Raw genomic sequence first — 23865 nt, 5'->3', positions numbered from 1 at the left:
CTCCTGTGTTCCTATGCTTCTTTTCCTCAGACATCTAAAGACGATCTGATCCAAACAGACTTCGAGGGTGCACTCAAATTCTTTCGTGTCCCAGTTCCGAAGAGATATCGCTCTGAGGAAAACGCGAAGAAGCTGATGGAGCTGGCCTGTGGCATGAAGGTGAGTTAAGAGTAAAAGCCAATAGAGTGCCTACTTTGAACACACTGCAGCTGTGTCTGTTCAGCCTTTCATCCCTTATACTGCACAAGACCCAGGATCAGCTTCAAATATGATTCAGTTTCTAAGTCTTCTTGATAACCACATTTTCAAAGCTAATGGTCTTCAAAATGTCCAGATCAAAATGCTGATCGGATAATCAAGATAGTTTGTATTTCACTGAATGAATGGAAACAACCTCGATATAGTCCAGCAGTACATCTTAAATACCACTAGGGGTCACTTTTGAACCTTGAATCAAGTTCTACAAATTAAATTCACCTCTCTTCCTGTGTATCTCTTAAAACCACACACACACACACACACACACACACACACACACACACACACACACACACACACACACACACACACACACACACACACACACACACACACACACACACACACACACACACACACACACACACACACACACACACACACACACACCTGCGTCCTGACCTGTTTTCAACAGCCTGTCCTAGTTTAGAGGTACCTGACTTTGAAGGTAACTTTGGGCAGAGATATTTATTAGCTCAAACTCTGTAAAGGAGCCAGCATGGAGATATGTTTGGCTTATTTCTCAGTTCTCATTAGACAGGTGGGCAACAGAGAGAGATAACACTAGCAGATTATCCATCAAAAACATAGTGGAACTAAATCAGAGGCAACTGGACTCATTTTCGAGGCATCAGTTCTGAACATAAATCATTTTGGGGGCGGACGAGGCCTCTCAGATGGAAGCTAGTATACAACATTTTTATGCATGAAGTGTTGGTTTTGTTTTGACTATTTGGTTGATGTAATTATTAGAATTTGTGGTTTTTTAAGGGTTGCTTTAAAGCCATTTCTACAAAAATACCTGCATATAGTGACCTAGATGCACATTGCCTAAAGTTATTATCAGGACATTATGTGGCAAGAGAAAATAAGTCAAACTTATTTGACCCCAGAGAGCAAGACAATGGCGGAGCTTGGAATTAAATCTGAATCAAGGTAGGCTAATCTGAAACTTGGATGTCACCATAGAAGATTACCTGATCAGCTTACTGGTGTCCTCATTCACCGATGACACTGCCTTCTGATTGGAGCACTGATCTTTCTGCACTGCCAGGTGATCTAACTTTTAGCTCAGATTTCTAGGGCATTTCGGCAGTGATTTAAATGTTGGATTATTATCTTTAAAATGATCTACCTCTGGAGTATGAGTTACTTTTTTTATTTAAAAGAGGTTTTGGTTGGTCCTTCGCCCTCATTCAATTCCTTTTCACTCTGACGGTGGAGAAAGCATAAGGCTGTAAATGCAAAGGCAGGATTTTTGTGATCCTATCCCATGAGGTGGAAAAAGAAAACAATAGAGAATTTTTCGTGCCTGTGCGAGTTCCAGTAGTTCTTTTTTTATAGAAAAGACCCTTTAAACTACTTAGTATTTGTGGTCAAGGGTCATTATAATTTGAATAATTTTGAAGTGAATATGTGACAAACAGTTGGTAACTATGGTCAGGTCAGAAAATGTATTCATGAGACAACCTCAGGGTCAAACTAGGGTCATTCATTTTGTCTCTGTGTAGTTGTTACACCTTTTTCTCTTCTTGTCTGCCAACCTTTTGACTTCTAAAGCTAATAAATGCAAATTGCCCAGGGAATTTTAAATGTAAATCATGAATGCATGCAGTTATTTTATTTACCTCTGTGCTAGTTTCCGTCTTTTTATGTCTACCTAATAGCCATCTACTTTCTCTCTAGTTCAAATGCATGCCTACAGTAGCTTTTTCTCTATAGTCAACAATTCTCCAGATGAAGAAAGTTTATAAAAGGTTTTTCAAGGTTTAGTAGAGCAGAGAATAATAAGCACATCACATAAAAGAGAGTCTGAGGTGTTATAAAATGCCCCCTGCAGTGCACTTTAAGAAAACTATCCGGATGGTATGGCACAGGTAATTAGGCAATTTACAATTGATCCAAGACTTGTAAGATGGGAAATATGTAATGTGTATAAATTATGGCTGTGTTTGAGAGAGCCAAAGTTGCTTTACAGTATGTTCCTAATTGCTTTTGTGAGAGGTAACTTCTGCGGACCCAGCTTGCTGCAACTGCTAGAGAAAAGAGGAAAACAAAAAACAAAAAAATGGCTGAGGCCTCTCCTGCCCTCACGACCTCACGTACTTTTTCTTCCTTTTGTCTGTATACCATATTCACACACACACACACACACACACACACACACACACACACACACACACACACACACGTTCAGGGACACACTTAGAATTGGATCATGCTGTCCCAGTTCGGCCATCATCATAAGGGGAAAGTGCTGGGAGGATTTGGACCATCTGAAATAATGTATTAGATAACCAACATTTGTAACATATTCAGGCCTGCATGCAAACAGTAATGGTGCATCAATGTTGCAGATGTTATCAGATTAGATTAAAATCCAAAGAAAATCTAAACAGGTGTCTTTTTCATGTTCAGAAAATCAGGCACACCGTGTTTATTGTATGGTAGCTATCTCTTTCAGGCGCCGTTTACACGAGGAGAAAACTGCTTGTATCTGCATAGTTTCGCGTGCGTATAGCCCTATTATTTACACGAGGCCGATAGAAACTGACCCCACAAACAATAACGGGTCCCAAGGTGGATAGATTTGCAAACGAAACGCTCTGGGGGGTCAACCGAGTCCGTGTAATCACCTCGATACGAATATTTCCTGAAAAAATAACGATAGCCCCGCCTCTCCCCACCTCTCCTGCAGCAACTATCAAAAATAGCTGTGTTAATTAAACGCACAAGGGGTTCTTGAATGAAATAATATTATAAAAGGCAAACCAGAATTGTTAACGCCCAATATACTCCTTAAACAAAATAAACAGAGTCAGATTTCATGCATTGATCCATTATATTGACAAAGGAGGATCTCACCCGGTGTTTGTAGAGAATATCTCTCTCTTTCTGAGCCGTCCTCTCCACGGAGACCTTCTTGGTCGGGATGCAATATCCACAGATTCGGTTTCTTTCAGTTTCAGTTTCAGTTTCGGGGCTTAAACAGAAGGGTAGCCATGGCAACATTGCAGCGGGGCTGCTCCGTTGCTCTTCTTCGCGGCTTTTGGTGTATTTTGGCGGAAGTTACAGCGCCACTTACAGTCCCAGCATATGTACTACAGCGTTTCCAGCGGCCTCGTTTGAACAGACACGTTAAATGAAACTAATGCATGTGAACGGAAGACTTTTTTGAATACGCATACTGTGCATAAACGCAAACGGTCCCGTGTGAGCGGGGCCTTAGAAAGCCCAATGTAAGGCAGCAGCTCGGCAGTCAAAGGCCTGTTTGAGATTGCCTTTGTTTGCATCTGTAGGCATGACTGTGATTGTAAGTGTGTGTATTTAAATGAGAATCTGTTTTGGGAGAACAGAGGCGTTTCACAACACCTGACATCTGTTCATCAACAACGTGATAATAGTGTGAGCTGATGCAATTTAGTTTTACCTGCGTGGAGAAGCTTGTTTACAGTTCCTTTGATTCTGAAGTGTGATTGATTATACAATATAATTTATGATTAGAAATGATGAAAGAATGTTATCCTAATCAGACGTGAAACACATATATGCTGTCTTCAAGGAACATCCAGCCCATGTTTGGTGTTACAGCATCATTTTAAAATGTGTGCCGAACAAATCAGTTCGGTGGCATGAGTTACTCTGGATTGTGTTGACAGTGATATCCTAATGTACCGGCTTCTCAGAAAAGAATTACAGTGTCGAATTGGGCCTGTAATCCCTTAATTTATTCCATTGCATCCTATTCAAATGCTGAGCTGAACTAAAGACCATCACAGTCCAACAGAGATTATCAATCTTGTTTACACAAGATGAGAAAGACTCTTCCCTGGCAGCTCCCTTTGGTCCACGAGCCGAAGACTATTGGGCTAATTTATATTCATATTTTTCATCATGTGTTAATAAGTGTTATTCTTCATGTGCGTGTGTGACATATTTGATGAGTTTAAAACATTTATTTGTCTGCCTCCACTGCCCAACAGATCAGCCAGAAAAAGCTGAAGAAGTTTGAGAAGGAGTACCACACCTTGAGGGAGCAGCAGGAGCAGCAGGAGGCCCCCATTGAGAGATACGAGGTACACATGAGCAGAACATATTCGTCTTTGCACACTGAAAACTTCAAAATAATTACAATTCTCAATTAAATTAACACAAATTTGATTTAAAGCTGTATCCGCTTTTTGAAAAAACATGCAATTCTAACCCTTATTTACTTTTATCCTTACTCCTTATTGCAATAACTTAGTTTTCTGAATTTATAATTATATTTGAGTATCTCAAGTATTACATTCGATCTCACACCTCTGGAACAATACTATACTATATGTTGCTACCACATAGTGTTATAACTAAAACTATATTCTGACAGATTTTCCACTGGACAGAATAAATCATTATTTCCCTGCAGACCTTGACAGTCCTTGTTCGGTAAAGAAAAACTACATGGCGCCCAGAAAGCCATTTATTGTACATGCCATAAGTCATCTCAAGGGTATCGCGCTGGTTGTACACAGTACAAGATCATCAATTACAGTGACTGCACTTCTGCTTTGTTTGCTCATGATAATGCTGGCAACGAACCATTCACCAAGATCATTTTTTCTAGAATGACAAACAAGATATCTCAAGATGTTTAAATGATTGCCCTTTATGAAGATGCAATCCCCCATTAAGCCACAGCTTGATAAAGTCGACTGCTGTCAGGTTGCTTCAGACATATTGTCATTTTCCTCTGAGCATATTTCAGAATAACACAATCGCTAATCTGCTCCGTATTCTCCCTGTTTGTTTACATTTGAGTCAGTGTCATTTATCATCATTTATCATTTGAAATCACATTTGCAACATCTGGTAAGATTTGATAATTATTATGCTGGTCATCTCTTGTGAAGTATGTTGTCTGTTCCATCTCTCTGTCGTTGTTAATGATGTACAAGCAGGTTATGCTCTATTAAACATTACATACAACTCGTACTGGGTAATCACGCTCTCACCTGATCACGTTTACACCCACAGTCTGTATTTTGCAGCACTCAGACAGGAAGAGCTGCTTAAACATTCATTTGCAAATTCTCATGAGTAACTCTTTTTCCCCGTCTCTCCACTCTCCTTCCTCTTTCATGTTCCCTTCCTTATTTCCGTTCATATGCTCTTCTGTTTTCCTGTCCCACTTTTTCTCCTCTTGTCTGTGTCTTCATCCCTCCCTCCTCCCCTCTTCCTGTTTGTCTCCTTCTGTCTTTAAATCTCTCTCTCCGTCCAGCGGGAGAACCGTCGTCTGCAAGAGGCTAACATGCGTCTGGAGCAGGAGAATGACGACTTGGCACACGAACTAGTCAGCAGCAAGATAGCCCTGCGGAAAGACCTCGACAACGTAAGCTGAAGACTGTGTGTGTGTGTGTGTGTGTGTGTGTGTGTGTGTGTGTGTGTGTGTGGTGTGTGTGTGTGTGTGTGTGTGTGTGTGTGTGTGTGTGTGTGTGTGTGTGTGTGGGTGTGTGGGTGTGTGGGTGTATGTTCATTTAAGTGTGAGTTGTCCCTTAAAAGATAGCCCTGCGGAAAGACCTCGACAACGTAAGCTGAAGACTGTGTGTGTGTGTGTGTGTGTGTGTGTGTGTGTGTGTGTGTGTGTGTGTGTGTGTGTGTGTGTGTGTGTGTGTGTGTGTGTGTGTGTGGTGTGTGTGTGTGTGTGTGTGTGGTGTGTGTGTGTGTGTGTGTGTGTGTGTGTGTGTGTGTGTGTGTGTGTGTGTGTGGTGTGTGTGTGTGGTGTGTGTGTGTGTGTGTGTGTGTGTGTGTGTGTGTGTGTGTGTGTGCGCGCACATGTTCATTTACGTGTGAGTTGTCCCTTAAAAGAAGCAAGTATGTGTTAAATGTGGCAACAATTGTGCAAAGAACACACATGTAGCAACTTAAGAAGAACTTATCGCAAGTGTATCTTATAATGACCTCTTAACATTAGCTTTTTTTGTTGTGTGTGTGTGTGTGTGTCAGGCTGAGGAGAAGGCAGACGCACTGAATAAAGAGTTGCTGCTGACCAAACAGAAACTGGTGGACTCTGAGGACGAGAAGAGGCGACTGGAGGAGGAATCTGCCCAGGTTAGAGCCAACAACCACACATTTGTCTTTCTGTCGCTACCCTTCAGACGTTAGCTGAATATATGTTTTTCTGTGAATCTCAAGGGAGCACACAGGGTTATGAATGCTAGGAAAGCGTCAGCGATATTGCAACACAAATTCTCATGTGAATGCATCAACAGAGTTATTGTGAAAACTGCCTGACTCTCCTGTCCTGGGGTCGAGAGAGACGAGCAGGAAGTAAGCAATATCGATGTGACAGGATATGACTGAGCAGCCTATTTGTTATGGACAGAGCCAAGAGTCTGCACGTTTTTATCATTTATTTATTCAAATCTCATACTAGAATGGCTGATATTACAGACTTTTTTGTTGCTATTTCCTCTCTGCCTGTATTTTCTATCTATGTTATACCCTGGCTGAAAGAACCATATTCTAAACCCTTTCAGGCTTTTTTTTTTACCATCTATACCAAACCTTCAATGTCAAAGGATGTTAGTACATGTCTGTTGTTGATTTTCTTGAATTCAATCTCTCCGAGGTGAAGGACAAACCTGTGTGTTCAATGCAGTCCTCCGAATGTGTGTGTCGTCTTGTGTGTAGGTGTAGCAGTGAATGATTTATTGCTTACACAGAGGTGTGTGTTGAGGTTGTGACTTTGCCCCGAGCTGCACGTCTGCCTATACCTTTCTCTGTCTTCCTCACATGTCACGGCACTGACACGGTCGTGACTCGGCCTCTGTCCTTGTTGTCTGCCCTCAGACCTCCTAACAGGATCCTGTTTGTTTGTTTCCACAGCTGAAGGAGATGTGCAGGCGAGAGCTCGATAAGTCTGAATCGGAGATAAAGAAGAACGGCTCCATCATTGGAGAATATAAGCAGGTTTGTACTCTATGAATTCTGTACAGAAATCACTTTTAATGCTTCAATTAAGAAGTCTAGCAACAGGGTATTCCTTAGAGTTAGCATATCCAGTACTATAAGCCTCTCTGTTTGATTCATATTTCTGTTTCACACTTATACATTTTAGAGAAGTGAAACTGTAAACAGTGGCACACCTACTCCAGTTTCCTTGAAATGTTTTTGAACTCTGGGATTTTCAGTTTAGATTAACATAATAACTCACCATGCAGTGAACACATATAATGATATTAGTCTACTGTATGTACCTAAAAGGAGTTTCTCAAGTTAGAAAATGTAAACTGAGAAGAGAAGATGATACATAGCAAATAAACTCATGACATTAAAGAGAGCTAGATATACACAGAAACATATATTATGCAACATGGATTGTGTTACATCTTTATTATATCTTGAAACTTTTTTGAGTTCATTCCTTTACAATAAAATATAGTTTGTACTCCAGGATTAAATACCATATGTATTTTGTTGTTAAGGCATCAAAACGAGAGCTAATATACAATAAGAGTGCTTATTAAAAATCTATGCATTTTTATCTTAGCAATACAGGTAAAATAAATGTATTAAAAAGGACCGAGATAAAATAATATCGGAAATAAAGAATGAATTCAAACCAAAAAGGACAGTTAAATTAGTAAAGACAATGGGTCAGCCAGCGTTTTTGTCCTGGGGCCGTTCATTCCTTACCGTAAAAGGTCGGAAATAAAGCAAGGAGCTGGGCCATTAACAGCCTTAAAGATAATCAATAACATATTGAAATCAATCCTTAGACCTACTGGGAGCTGAGGCCTGTACTACGAAGCCGGATTTTCCTAACCTGGATATGTTTGAGTTAGCCGGTTGGCCCAATCCAAAACATACGCGCTCTCGCTAAACTGTACTACGACGCGTGTTATCAAGTGGATCGCTCAACAGCCGTGTCCTATCTAGTTAGGTGCGCGTTCACATGAAAGGGGTGGTATTTGGAGCATTCGACCAATCTCAAACACGGACAAGCGTACTGACAGCGCAGCGTCATACTTCCTGAATGAAAAGTGAACTTTAATATTAGTCAAATATGAAGAAGTTCAACTTTAAACATCCATGACTTAAACACTTTATCCAGGATAAAAGCCACATAGCTGCACCTGCAAGGTGAATACAGCTGGTAAAAGAAAAAGTGTTTGAATGCGTACATTAACAGGTTTATGAAATCACTGCCCCGTCCAAGACACGAGTGGATCTGACTTTAATTAGGAGAATTTGACTCGAGTGTTTCGTCAACTTAATGTGTTGCTTAAAATAATACTTCTGCATACAGTATGTGACACTGTGAGTGTTGCACGGCCAGATACGGCTCAGCTGACTCAGATAAGGAAATATATGATACATTATGATGTGATATGATATGAATGATAATGGGACACATCGACGTCTGCACTCACAGTGCCGCGGACTGTACTTAATGTTACTCTGATCCGGTTACTTATGTCGTGGCAGATATTTAAGTAAGCTTTCTTAACGCTAATGTTATAATAGTCAGATTGCTCTGAAGATGGGAGGGGATATTCTATTAATTTTCACGTTCACACAGTCAGTTGATTTTGGCCGGTCGTCTTTCCTGCAACGGCAGTTTTTCTGTATTTCCTCTATCCTGTAATATGACTTGATAGCTTTAAACTCCGCACACGGAGCTCTGATTGGTCAGCAGGCGGTGCTTTCACTGAGTTGATCTCTTAGCCTGCAACCTAACCTCCTTCCGAGGAGGTTAGCCGCTCAGCATAAGTTACCATGGAGATCTAGCCCGCTAAAAAGAGAACCAGCGTCGTAGGACCGGAAAGCCCGAGTTTTCCCTGAAGTCAGCCGGCTAAGCGAAAATCCGGCTTCGTAGTACAGGCCTCTGGTGTTAAGAGACAGAAACAGGTGTGGACAAGGCTTTGCCGATGACTTCTGTACAGCTGCTGCTGTTTTTCAGCTGCAAGAAAGTCACTAATTATGTATGCAAGATCATTCATTCTCACGTGAGGCTTAGATTGAATTTATCCGGAGCTTTTAAATTGAAAGTAGATGAGCAGAAAACTGTTCATTGATCTGGAAGACGCACAGAACAGTGGCGCTCCTCTAATTAAAGATGCAAGTGCATACAAACCAAGGTGAGACAGCAGTAGTAGCTTGTTATTCATGATGAGGTACAAACAAATAATTCTCAAGGTCTGAGGTAGAGTTTGGTCGGCCACATGTTATAAATGTAAAGATTTGGGGACATTTTAAAGTATGTATGATAAAAGGCTAAACACTTAATAGTAATTTAGAGAATCTTGAACAAGCTGCCAGCTGTTGGCGATCTGTGCATCGCAGCAAGTAATGGCCACCTTAGTTCATATAAATCACAAAGACAACATAAAGGAAACAGTGAATATAGTTCAATATTTATTCTGATATTTCATGTGCTAGTCCTTTCTTATTTTAAGTAGGCCAAGGATTTTTTTTATCATAGAAATAAAACTCATACTCTTCTCAAGGGGCACCAAGTGAGTGGCGCCATAAGATTATTTTTATACCCATTTACATTACTTTGGATTTTAGTTTATTTGACAGTTCATTATTAGGTCGTTTTGGTTAATGTTAAGTGCCTCATCCTGAACTCTGGTTGTTCGAGCAGCCTTTGAGCACCTCTTCTCCACGTATCAACCCTTATTTGGCTTTTCTTCTCAGATCTTAGCTCTGATCAAGCCATTACCATTGCTATAAATATTTAAAAACAATACAAGAGCAATCCATATTCAGTCATGTGTCTACTTTGTGAAGGAGAAACATCTAAATTAACAAAATGTCCCTGAGCTGAACCCAGAGTCTCTGATGACTGATGGCATATTTTGAGTTCCTGTCTCTCCGAGTTCCTATTACGATGATTTCATCCTTTCAGATCTCATCCTGTCACCGAATGCTTAAATATAAACCCACTCAGATCAAAAACCATCAGCGCAGACATTATGCAACAATCCTGTGGAGGAAGACAGAAATAGCCTGAGGACTCATTTAGAAACAGACCTTAACTTCACCTGAGTCTAAAAATATTGGCAGCATGTTGGACTTGACAGCAGATCTGAAAACTTTAATCATTGTGTATCTGTGTGTTTGTGTGTGTATTATAGGTCAAAGCAGCTTTCAGATTGCTAGCATGCAACTGAGCAGCACCAATATGAAAATGGCGCTTTGTCAAAAACAGTTATTTTTGTGACAGGGACTATGGGGGTGATAGATGGAGAGGGGGAGAACATGAACAACAGTCTGTGGAGGAGAGAGCAGAGGAGGACAGCAGCAGTCAATCATCTGGGATTGACAAGTTGAGGAATGTCCCAAAATAGCCGGCATTGTTTTCCAACCCAGATAACTCAAATTATTCTTCAAATAGAGTTTTCCTATTTCACTGGCTGCGAATGCCAGCTTTCTTTTTGCGGGATCCCATCCAAAAAGCTTTGTGTGCTAATTGCCCCTCCAGCCCACCAGGACAGAAAAACGTCTGTTGATGGTGGAGCTAAAAACGGTGTCGAGTGGCGTATTGTAATCCCTGCTGAAGAGCTGGAGAGGAGATGCTCTCAGGGACAGGGACACGAGCCAAAACTGGTGTCTCTGAGGCCTTGTTAGCGATATATTTATATGATTTCATACAGTTTAATAGGATTATGACCATGGACACACCACCATATTCTGATTATGTTTTATTGAGAATTGCAAACTAATTGTCCGCCTCTTGTTCCAAGCCTAATTCATGTAGTGTTATAAAGCAATTCAAATAGCATAGAGCTAATTATAGGAATGCATGCATTATTGACTGAAAATACCCCAGCTAGTAATTATACACCTGGAGCAGAGTGGAAATACTTCATATAAATAAGAGTGAAATTGTTTGTGGAAAAACATTAAATTAGCCCAGGGGTACTGAGCCCGCTTTATATGAAGAAAACAACAACTGTCCATCCTAAAATTAAAGGGGACCTATCATGCAAAATGCACTTTTGTACGTCTTTTATACATGAATATGTGTCCCCGGTGTTCCTCCATACCCAAATCTCTAAAAAAGGGGCTGCAACGGATCTGATAAAAACTGATCCAGATTTGACCACGTTACTGACGTCAGGACGGTGGCGCTACGGCTGTTGGACTCTCCACCTATCAGGGGAATGTGGGGTTGGGCCACGGCCGGCCATTGCCGCTCGAAAGCGCTGGAGACGCTGTAGTACATATGCCAGGCCTGTAAGTAGCGCTGTAGTCTGCCACAAAAGCAGCGAAGAAGACTTCCCGCCCATAGTTACCATGGTTACCCTTCTGTTTATTCTCCGCTGTGGCTTTTTTTCTCCCTCCCCGAGGCAAGCGTTTGCTCCTGCTGCTGTAATTCAATGCAATCCCTCTCCGTCGAGGCAAGCACTGTAATTCTCTCCGGTTAGTCCACCAGCAGATGACAAACACCCACCTCTCCGCCTCTTCCAAGGAACGAGGGGACCGTGCGGCAGAGTTTCAGTTAGGTTTTCTTTCGCCGGTCAAGATGTCCGTTAAAGTTTAAATCTTCCGGACAAAATTAGAAAAGTGCCGGTCAAAGGTCTTCTTTGTTATTTATTGAGCTTTAAAACAAATGAATAACGACTCTATATAATAATATAATAAAACACGGAGGACGGAGATCTCTTTTTCTCCCCCTCTTCTGACTTGATCAGAGCACGCTCCCCTCTCCTGCAGGGGGGCGTGGTCAGCTGCAGCTCACAGAATCAGCCCCCTGCAAAAACAGGGCTGGAGAACAGCAAATAGAGCGAAATGAGGCATGGCTAAAATGCATGATCTGTTTGGTATTTTGAAAACAGAAACCTATAAATATACCTTATATAGGTATGGCCCTACAATATATCATTTAAATATAGCATGATAGGTGTCCTTTAAATAAGCAAATTATGAATTGACAGCTTGCTTGTGGATTGTTCAGCAGTGAGGACTGACATGTACCTGATCTTACATTCATAGACCTGAAATATTATCCCTTCTACAAACTAGAAAAATATCTAAAGACAGGAAAATGCCTAACTTCCCATGTAGAAAACTAATTGAAGACAGAATGCCCGCCGCTCAAGTAAAATCTTAAAAATGAAAAGATGTGCCGCCTGCCTTGGAGTAGCACTAGTTAAAAGAAAGGAAGCGGGCAGAGAAAGCGCTGTGAGATCAAAATGGGCTCCGTAATGGTAGTTGAGGGCAAATGAAGCAGAGGCTGACAGCAGGAAAAGATACAAAAGACATGTAGGAGGAGGGAGATGGATATCTGCTGGGCTGAAGACACACACACACAGATGTATAGATTGATCCTAAAGGCGGAGGAGGAAGAGAGGTATACAGTATGTGCCACAGGGAAGCAGAGAGATATGCAGAGAGCAGGAGCAGATGGAGAGATAGATCGTCTGCCGAGGAGAGGTGGGATGACCCCATGTTTCCGTTAGGATGACTCATGTCACATCGATCTTTCTGTTTGTCGGCAAGCTAGAGCGCTAGTGGGTAGGTGTGTTTGTTTGTAGCTGTGGGTTATAGGTATAGGAGGAGGAGAGAAAGAGAAAGGGTTTAACTAAGGATGCACATGCATACTTGTGTGTGTGTGTGTGTGTGTGTATATCTGGTGAGCTTTGCTGGAAACACGGGACCTTACGACACACTAATGGAATTAAAAGTAAGAGGATGAAGTCTCTGCCTTACAGACTAAGATACACAAACGAGAGTAACAAGGTTGTGCACAGCATGGTCAAGAGAGGTCAGATATCACGGGAACAATACACTTCACCGTTTAAATGTGGGTTTAAAGTGGTTCGCATTCAGTTCCTTTTCTTATTATATTCTAGCTTCCGAAAATATATTTTTGGGTGGATTGATTTTTTTTGTAACCCTCCAGTTTAAGCTATAATTACATTGATTCATCTATATATTTATGTAATAGAAAGGTATGATTATGACATTTTCTTTTATCCTTGAACCTTAGAAGAACTATAGTTCTAAACCATAACTATTCATGTCATTTTTTGGTTATATATGTAGTGATTAGATAACCTTCAAGGCTCTGAAAGTGTGAACAATCGTCTGTGTTTGTATGATGTTTTTGTGTTTATTTAACACAGTGCAGCACAAGGTACAAAAGCCTTACAGTGCTGTTTCACCGATCGAGTGTCATGTTGAACGGCTCAGTAGAAATTCAAAGGGCTTCAGCTGAAATGTTGATCATGTTGATGGCAGGCTGAACAATGTGTCTGTTTCATATAGATCTGCTCCCAGCTGAGTGAACGACTGGAGAAACAACAGACGGCCAACCGAGGGGAGCTGGAGAAAATCAGGGTGAATTGTACACACACACACACACGCCTCGAAACACTGCTGTGTGCACTCACACACAGGAGGATGAGTAACAGCCTGGACTATAAGTGGAGCGTAATAACAGAGCTGCGTTGATACAGACAAATGTATGAATGAATACCACTTTTACATTTAAGTGAGAAGTAAATGAGATAAAGTGTAGAGGGGGAATCTAGATGTATCAGACTTTCTTGACAATCATTGTAGAGATGATTAAGCTGCTACCTCCAGGTACAACTGAGTTTTCAGGAATGGGGGGGGGAACTATGTTGTCATCTGATTGTCTTGCCTGGCAGTGAAATCAAAGCTTTACGGGGAGAAGGGGTTGTTCGGCAGAGGAGCCGGGGCCAAGCATCTCACTTCCAGCACTTGGCGGGTGACATGCTTGTTTAGACTGTAGCTGGGAGAGAGGCCATTTTGGCACAGAGTTCTGTCAGGGCTGCCCAAGGACTCACAAAAGGTTTATTGAACCAAGGACATTTTCTGTAAGAATGTAGCAGTGTGTGTGTGTGTGTGTGTGTGTGTGTGTGTGTGTGTGTGTGTGTGTGTGAGAGAGTGTGTGTTTGCAAGTCTATCATCTTGCTTGTCCTTTTCTGTTCTTTTATTATTTGCTAATAATGGTGCAGCAAATGCCATAAAGCTGTCAGCAATCGCAATTATAACTGAAGTAGGGGACCGGTGATGCGCAGTGAATTATGTATAACTGTAACTTACAACATTGTTAATTAAAAATGTCTAAATAATGCACTGGCATACTCCTTCACAATCACTCTATTTAAAGTGAAGACAGAAACAGTTTGAGCTCTCTGCTGCTTCATTAACGCTCGCAGCCACTTGTGCTGTGACGAGCCTGGAAACGTTAAGTATAATTACCATTCAGCTTTAAGCTCGCATGACAGTTTAATCCAAATTAAATGTATTAGTGTTATGAATTATTCATTCGGAGGGAATATCTCAACCAGCATAGTCACTGATGTTGCTAAGGAACAAAACATTGACCCTGAATCAGCGTGCTGTAGACTATACTCCCTGTTATTGCAAACTAAAGTGCTAATCTATCTACAGTGCTCACGAAGGAGTAACGCTATTAAAGAGGACTGAACCTGCGCTGCCAGACGTGTGGCACTTGTCTTTGCCGCAGTAATATTAGTCTCGATAAGTCTGAGACTATTTGTACACCTTGAAGGACTTTGAGTACAGCTTAGCTATACCGTCCCACTCCCACAGCGATACTTAAACGAGTTAACATTAAATAATGAAGAAAAAAAAGGACTTTAATGGGGTGATGTAGCAGCACAGGCAGTGATTTCCTGTTACTGCTTGCACAAATGCCCTCTGCCCAGTAATGGATCACCGTAAAGTGTACAAGGGCACCCAGAAAGATCTCTCTGAGAAAAGGGCAGCAGGAGGGCAGCCCTGACAGAAGAGGGGAAGTGTAGCTGGTCTGTACCGCTGCCACACTAATGAGCTGCCATGCTTCAATAACTAAGCAGAGCCCTCTCTCTTCTCAAACTGTCAAATCTCTACTGCACACAGATAGACAGCCACCTCACAGAATATATCCCTGCAGATCATTTCATTCATTTAAGACACACGTAATAATGTCATTCAAATTGATATGTATAATGCCATTTCAAAAATCGCTTAAAATAACATAACATGGCATAGTATAGTATGTCATGAAAATGCAAGTAATTTAGTAAAAACTGCATTAAAAGAAATTCAGTAGAGTATGTCCACAAAAATGGCCGCATAGAAAAACGGTATTATATGGTAAGGTCTGTTACAAAAACATTTATGTGATACATTGTGTTGTAAAAAATGTGTGATAGTTTAGTGTGTCATGAAAAAACGTGTAATAAATCATAATTTATTATGATAATAGGTCAAATTATAGTAAGCCATAAAAATATCACAAAATAATATGTCATAAAAAATTATCTTTCCATCATTGTTCTATTACCCCTCAGTTTTTTGGGGGGGAGGTTTTGTACCATACTCAAGCCTTAAGGTAGATTATGTATCCAAGCGTTATGAAGAAGTGAGTTTTTGTTGATTGATGATTTGTCTCTTAACATTTGCTCTCTTCATTGTATCCCTCTCTAGTTCAAAGTGGAAGGCTGTGAGAAGTGCAGTAGTCTTTTCAACAAAGAAGGCCGTGTGCGGACTGTGAACACAGCGTCTGCGGGGGGGTCTGAGGAGCAAGATGAGGAGAAGGAGGGTCTGAAGATCCAGCTGCGAGAGATGGAGCTGGAGCTGGCCCAGACCAAGCTGCAGTTGGTGGAGGCTGAGTGCAAACTCCAGGTACACTAACACAGGCCCGGCCAAAATCAATACACAAAGAGTTTGAGATAACTATATGTGACTCGGGGAACAAATGCATATAAATACAAGGATTTCCTTTTCACATTGTTTCACCCCCCTGATGATCGAGGCAAGTCATGCCACATTTATTTAGTTGCAATAGAACTTGAATAATACTAGTTACCATTGAAACTATTCTAGATGATGTAGAAGCAACTACACAAACAGATGAATGTTACAGTGACACAACACTACTGTGACAACCTTAGAGAACATATCCAACTCCATGTCATTCAGAACATACTGCTGGCTCTATTAAATGATGTCCAGTTAGTCCTTTATTTGAGGATGTTTGGTTTCCATCCGTTTGTTAATATCTACACTACCTGCTTTTATGTTAAACAATGTGTCACCGGGAGGTCATATTCTACTCTCATGGCTGTATTAAACTAGGATGAGACGGCACAAATCCCAGCAGAAAGTAGGCTATTGACAAGATACAGTTATTCCATTTGTAATCAATCCGAAGCACCATTAACGTCTCACATAATTAGAAAGGGCAGTCTAATTAAATTAGAGAGCTGTGGACTATTTCAGAAATATATGTAAACACAGTTGCAGTAGAAGTCAATGTGAAAGTAGTTGGTAGGATTAAATGAAAATGAGTGTGTGGTGAGTTTAAGCATTGCAGGAGTAGAGTGAACTATTCATCATGAAGGTTTTTGACCAACAGCAGAAGCTCTGTTATGAGTTCATCAGGAAGGATGTCAAAAAGAGAAAGATGAGGATTTCATATGATTAATGGTGTCTTTTAAAGTGGGGGGGGGGAAAGTTGCTGATTGATGAAAGGCAAAGTGGTAAAAAGATACTTTAAAAAGTAGCTTTGAAAAGGTGAACCAAAATCTGCTTACTTTGTTATTTACTGACTGGTTTGGACGCCTGCTGATTGATCTTGTCTTCCACCAGGACCTGGAGCACCACCTGGGTCTGGCCCTGAACGAGGTGCAGGCCGCCAAGAAGACCTGGTTCAACCGAACGCTCAGCTCCATCAAGACCGTCACGGGGAGCCAGGGCAAGGAGACCGCCTAACCTGATAACCCCCTCCCCAGTTTTACCCAGACCATGTGTGGAGCTCCCCACACTGAAACCTGCGGGCACATAACTTAACCCACCGACTTTAACTTGAACATTGACCGTTAAATCCAAGGACGTCCATTACTACGGACTGTGTTTCTTGTTCCTCTTATTAAGAATGTCGTCATGCATAATCCCCATCCATTATCCCCCCCCCTCCACCCCAGATGACTACAGCCAAATGTGCTGCTGAGAAGGGGCAGAAACTTTCCCCAGAGACACCATGTGCTTCCACCGGTCACAGAAAAAAAGCTTCATTTATTTCTGTCTTTGTACTGCTGATGATAAAGACCCGCAGAAGAAAGGCAGGACATCTAAAGAGTTACTGTCCTGACGGGATAGAGAAGAAAACACTCCGTCCTTCCTCACTCTTCTGCACGCTCCCCTCTAAACTACTGGCACAACCAGGCCCTGTCAAATGTTCCTTTTAGGTACGAGAGCTAATAGACGCCTTTTCAAAACTGAGCTTTTTTCTAATTTACGTTGAAAATCACCTTTTTGTTTTCTATGTATGTACATGAATGTGCTTATGTAATGAGCATATGTGTGTATGTGTAAGCACGCATGTTTTGTGTTGACTATGGGGTGGATGTGAGACTGAAAATATGTGTTTGAATGCATAAATAATAGACTGAAGTAACGTTAAAGTGTGTATAAGAGGAAGAGGGAGACAATGTGTGGAAAGGGAAAGAAAAAAGCACTAAGGTTATGAGTGTGTGTGTGCATGCATGTAAGGGGAACGAGTGTTTCCCTGGTTGTCTAGTTTCCTTTATTGTTTAAATGTGCATATGAATGATGCTGAAGAAAGGTTCGCTGACAAAGCCTTGATCAGAAGGTTGATAACATTGAAACTAGTGGATGTGTGTGAATATATAAATTACAGTCAATTTTCCTCACATCAAATATCTGACATTTAACATGCTTGAGGTTTGTTTGGTTTGGATGTCCCAGCACAAAGAAACTAAAAAAAGCTCCAAACCGTGCAAACCTTCTCATGTAGTATACAGTTTGTGTATTTATGTTACAACACTGTTAAAGTGGTGCAATGCTTTTTCAAACCCTAAACATCACTTTGTGGACGTCAAAATAGAAAGGCCACGCACAGGACGTTGCGATTCCTGCTGCACTTGAACACACCTTCAACCCCCCCTGCTGTCAGGCCCAGCTGCTCTGTGACCTTCGACCTCTGAACTTGACAGGCAGGGTCATGTGTGGTACTTCATCGAGCAGGACGGTTTTGTTTTTCACACTTCAGTCGGATATTTGGGTTCTCTTTCACCACTACACACACTGAATTACACTGTTGGTTTTATATATTGGCAGATACAGAACAAACACACAGTGGATGATTTATGTGGGACACCTGCTTCTATTTCCGTCAAACATGAGGACAATTTCTAATTGTTTGGTCACTTTCTAGCAAAGAATAGTATGATGTTGGATCGAAAAGATGTAATGACTATTATAGTGTGAAGATCAGCAACACTTTAACAGGAGGGCCATATGACAGATACGTACAGCAGTGTAAGCATGATTAATGGTTGAAAAATGCTAAATGGTGCAACAAATGCTAGTTTCTTTTGTCCCATGCTGATGGTAGAAAGCAAAGAAAGTAATTAAAAGCTTGTTTCCTGTGTTGAGTCAAAGTTGAACTGTTATGATTTTTCTTGACTTAAAATTAGATCCCGTAGTGTCACTGCCACTGTGTAGAAAAGCTACCGTCAATCATTTCAAGATAAATCCAGCGACATGACAGAAATCTGTGTTTTTTCCGGCTTGCTGCACTCATTGAGAACACATTTGGGAGGAGGTGGAACAAGAGAACAAGCATCTCGCAGCCTCCAAAAATCAGCAGGAGTAGATCGATGGAACCTGCGTGGAGCGAAAGTCCCTTGAAACATTTTTGAACTCCTCGATGAATTCATGCCTCAAAGAATTCATCGTGTTCAGGAGGCCATAGCAGATGTAGAACTATCAAAGTGGATGTGATTGTAGAAGCAGAAAATGAACACATACAACTGCAGAAGTGAAACTCTGCACCTCTAGCTTGGATCGGTATGACAGAAGATGCACCATCAGTCGCAGGGATCAGAGGTCAAAGCAGAGGTCAAGCTGACATGCTCGCGATGGGGGGTTTCAAAAGTGCATGCGTGTGTGTTTTCATATTTATCTTAATAGAAAGGGGGGCAACCATTTCTCAATTTCTATTCACTGATCAAATGAGACTGGAGAATACAAACAAACAGTGAAAACTGTATTTCTGTTTTCAGCCTAAACTGAACAGTTACTGTTTTTTTTATTTAACTTGAAGGTGGAATCTGATTGGCTGAAATCTGCTGGTGATGTCAGAGGAAGGACCAAGATGAAGTTGTTCCTCTCGGCACTGGGTTGTATATAACAAACATTTACAAATTAATATTGAGTTTTTGTTCATGATTTTCTACTCTGTAAAGATAACTAATGTTGCCTACTTGTATCTACCAACCTGCTGCCGTGCTACCGTTTAATTCACAACAATGTTTTCTGTTTTTATTTTTGCTCTGAGCTTCTTAGTCAAACTGCTGTTTGGTTAATTAAATGCCAAAACGTAGCTTTATCATACGACAAAAACATTATCAACGTGTGGACATTGTAATAGTGTAGGATGCATTGTATACTTCATGAATTTCAATATAAAGATATCGACACAAAAAAGTCCTGCCTGTTTCGTTTTTTGATTCTTAAATAAAATACAAATCTACCCGACGACTGCTCAATATCGGCCGAAGACAATCAGTTATCGAACTTTATTTGACACTATATCATAGTTTAGTACAGGAGTAATATTAGAGATTAAAATAAAAAGGTAACCAGAAATGCCATGTTATATACAGTAATGTCATAAAACAGATCATAGTGTGCCATTAAAACGATATAAAAGTTACCGTAAATCTCAATATATAATACCACGGTGAGAAAAACAAACAAATGTACATTTTTCTCTTTGGGTAATGTGTTATTATCTCACAGACATGCTATAACTTTTCCTCCATCACTTTTCTCAAGAGCACTGAATGTTTATTTTTGAGGCTTCTCGCCAATCTCAATCAGAAATCTTTAGTTGACTGTGTTTTGAATCTTTAATTGTTTCCCATATCGCCAGCTTCTATAAAATCTATAAAGCCAAACATGTCCTTCCCTCTCCCTCCCTTTCAAATGTAGAAACAGAAGAGAGGAGGCCCAGGCTGTTATAATGACACTCCTTCAACTCACCTCTTGGGAACACTTCCTGGACATCTGAGGGAGTTTTGAACACGAAAATAAACCCGTTTTCTTCCAGCTAACTACTGTATGTGAAAACAGTCTATCTTTCAGCTAAAACCGTTTCCCTTGAGCTGGATGGAAATCTCCTTTTAGCACTTACTTTGGTTCCAGTTCTATTTATCATCGTTTCCCTCGTAACATATGGCTGCAATGCTATCTGCGGCAGGGTTGAGCTATATTCTGCTTTGGCCTTAGTGTATAATGTAGTGCGCCCTGATTGTGCTGCAGGTCCTACAGTACTTATATCATTTGGAGTGTTTATAACTCAGTGCAGGCCCATCAAATTATCACCTTTAGTTATAGGCTACTTGGCTCTGAGGCCGCAGATCGCAAAACAGTAGGCATGTTGATTTGGAAACCCAGTACCTGTGGCAGATGGAGGTAACAAGCATCAGAATTATGCAATCAGCTTGACACCCCTCCCCCCCTCCTCGTACTCTCTTGCGTTACATAGCTATAAATAAGAGCAGCGAGGTGAAATGCTGATGGGACAGGCGTCTTCAGTTGCTGTGCAGCTCACTTGTCGATGATTTGTGACTCGGGGATGAAACTCTGTGTATTTATGTACGTGAGCGTGTGTTGGAGGGGTGATATGGACCCGAGAGACACCCAACAACCTCCTGAACTCCCTGTCACCTGATCACATGACCGCAGAATCACACACTGAATTTGTAATTCTTTGAAAAGTCTAAAAATCTATTTCACATCAATATTGTTGTGAAATGTCTAATTTTCTTTATGGAAAAGTCTGGATTTTTTTCAGTAGCTTCCATGTCATGCAATGCAGTGACTCCAAATAAATGCCGCATTGTAAAACAACTATGGACAATTAGGACCAGGGGTTTTGGGCCGCAGCATTCAGTAGGCCTATAGTATCGTAAGACGATACTTTAAAGTAAAGGATGTCAAAAATATGCAGAAAAACAACATAGAATAGTATGTTAAAAATGTCCGAAAAAACGATAAGCCTACTGTATAGCAGAGTATGTTGAGAATTTCAGAAAAATGACAAGAGTTGGGAATCATACAACAAAGTATAATATAATATTGTCCATCAATCAAAGTAAATAATCCTTTGTAGATAAGGAATGTATTTCCCATATGGTAAAGCGGTTAGGACTCCTGGTTTGAACCCAGGCGACCCGGGTTCAACTCGGTTTTGGAACAGGTGTTATATGTGTTTCCCCAAAAAGAGCAAGTACAGTATAGTATGTCTAAAATGTCGCCAAAATATATATATATATAGTGTGTCAATAATTAGAAAAAATGACATAGTATAGTATGTTGGAAATATGCAAAAGAAAACATAGTATAAAACGTCGAACATTTCAGAAAAAACAACACAGTGTAGTATGCCGAAAATATCACAAAACTTCAGAAACAACAACCTAGTTAAGTATGTTGGAAAAGGTCATAGTGCTAAAATATTTGAAAAAACAACATAGTATAGTATGATAACAGTTGACCTTGGGAATAGGTATTGGTAAATCTTTACCAGTGTTGTTGTTACATGTATCTCCAGACAGCTGATGTGGTGTGTCAAGAGGGAAGGCTGTCAAATCAAACTGATTTGTGGGCATCACAGTTTCCTGTTACCGGCTGAAATACAAAACGAGTTGCTGTGAACTTGTCAGCAATCCTGGGTAATTTATTGCCCTGCAGTGTAGCCTCTGAACCAGGACCCAGCATACAGATGCCTCCGGTATAATGTTTCTTAGTGGTTCTCCAGATTAGTTTGTACATAACTCTGAGATTACCGGGAATGTTATGAGAAAGCAGGAAGGGGTACAAGAGATGTGTTTCTTTTAAACCTTCTATGTTATTTTCTCATAAAATGCAAAGCACTGCAAGCTATCTATTGTTATAAAAAGCATGTTCATCTAATTGGCTGTAGGTATGTAAACATAGCATTACATTCAGATTGTCACTTTCAAAAGATAATACTATAAAATGTTAAATGTTGTAGTAAAAAAGGGAGATGCACACAATCCTTTAATAACTTTAAAACAGGGTTTAATTTTTCAAGATGGCTGTCATCAGTAGAAGAGGTAAATCCTCTTCCAATCTGTCTTGTTTGCTTTCTCTCAGACAAAATTACAATTTGTTCCCCATTTGTTGTTATTTTTATTGAAAACACACACACATACTCATTGGTTTGCCGTGTGATTGGCAGCTGTGTCTGGTTGCCGGGGGTGTCCACTGCTGGAGATGTCACTGGATCCTCGGACTCAGCCGTCAGCAGAGTCGCTCTGCAGATGATTGACAGCTCATGTGCTGAAACCCTTCATAGACAAAGTTGCCAATTATCTCTCATAACCTTACCTCTGTGATTATAGTTTGACATAACGACACAAGTATATCACTATTAGCTTTCAGAATGTAGCACTATGTGGGCAGTATAAAGAGGAACTATAATACAAAATATCCAACATGTCATACAAAACGAGTGCAGACTTTATGTGTTGAGGAAAGTCAGCTTCATTTCACTGCAGCTCAAATTTGAATTGTTGGGTATTTAGATATAAGTAAGTGTCATATATTGTTAATTCTTCTGATTTCTACTTGTTTTTTAAATGGCCATCCTCAGGTGTCTGTTGTTTGTATCATCTCCTGTAGTGTAAAGTAATTGTTGATGTATTCATTCCCACAATTGACTACAGTCACTCAGTTTAAGTTCCCAGAGAACTTAAAGGTCCCCTATTATACTATTTTGCAACAATATATTTTACTTCTCAGATATATACATATATGTCTCTGAAGTGTTCGACTTGAAATCCCAAACAGATCATGCATTGTAGCATCCCATAAACCCCTCTGTTTCAACCCTGTTTCAAAAGTGCTGATTCTGTGTCTGTAGCTTTAAATGCTAACGAACTGCTGCTGGCCACGCCCCTCTGCGATATGATTGGTTTAAAAAAACACAATGTTGCTCTAGGAGGAGATTCAGGTGATAAGGTGGGCGGGTGTTACCTTGGTTGGTTATTGGCTAATGGTTGCACAACCCATAACAACATTGTGACATCACAAAGTGGACATAATATGATCAGCTGATTTTCGGACAGGATTTATATGGATCAGGACAAAAAGAGAGAGAACCTTTTTTCCTGAAACTTTCTGAATCTTTTAACACAGAAGGGACACATATGTATGTATAAAAGACATGAAAAAGTAGTTTTGCATAATAGGTGACCTTTAAAAAAAAAAGATACTAACTTATAGAGATTCAGCACTTTATCAGATTTATTTTCAGTTTGTCAAGCATAGGTTATGTCAAAAACAGTGACAACCACAGATCATCACTGCTGTGAATGTTGCTACTAATCAATACAGCAAGTTCAAATGATTCATTGTCATTGGCCTTTGTTCAGCACGACCTGTGAGACTCCCACCCTGTCATTGTTACATTTCACCAAAAAATCACTTTGATAAATTCATGAATCACACAGATTCTGTGGACAGATATCACTTCATAGGCAGCATCGTAAAACTGTTTCTTTTTAAACCCCTTTTTGTCAA

General features: G+C 40.5%; 1 protein-coding gene across 4 annotated transcripts in view; it reads left to right on the top strand.

Annotated features, from left to right (window-relative positions):
* LOC117476393 (rab GTPase-activating protein 1) overlaps positions 1-18692 on the top strand; it is a 66937-nt gene extending 48245 nt beyond the window's left edge. For all 4 annotated transcript variants that reach the window (XM_034122892.1, XM_034122890.1, XM_034122891.1 and 1 more), the window contains 8 exons: positions 31-159; positions 4242-4334; positions 5519-5629; positions 6244-6348; positions 7126-7209; positions 13519-13590; positions 15715-15912; positions 16879-18692. In XM_034122892.1, the coding sequence (XP_033978783.1) occupies positions 31-159; positions 4242-4334; positions 5519-5629; positions 6244-6348; positions 7126-7209; positions 13519-13590; positions 15715-15912; positions 16879-17001 (915 nt within the window). In that variant the 3' untranslated portion in view covers positions 17002-18692. The remainder of the gene's footprint in view (positions 1-30; positions 160-4241; positions 4335-5518; positions 5630-6243; positions 6349-7125; positions 7210-13518; positions 13591-15714; positions 15913-16878) is intronic.
* Positions 18693-23865: the final 5173 nt, after the last annotated feature.

The sequence above is a fragment of the Trematomus bernacchii genome, unplaced genomic scaffold, assembly GCF_902827165.1.
Source record: "Trematomus bernacchii unplaced genomic scaffold, fTreBer1.1, whole genome shotgun sequence".
Taxonomy (NCBI): domain Eukaryota; kingdom Metazoa; phylum Chordata; class Actinopteri; order Perciformes; family Nototheniidae; genus Trematomus; species Trematomus bernacchii.
This window is presented reverse-complemented; position numbering and strand designations above follow the sequence as displayed.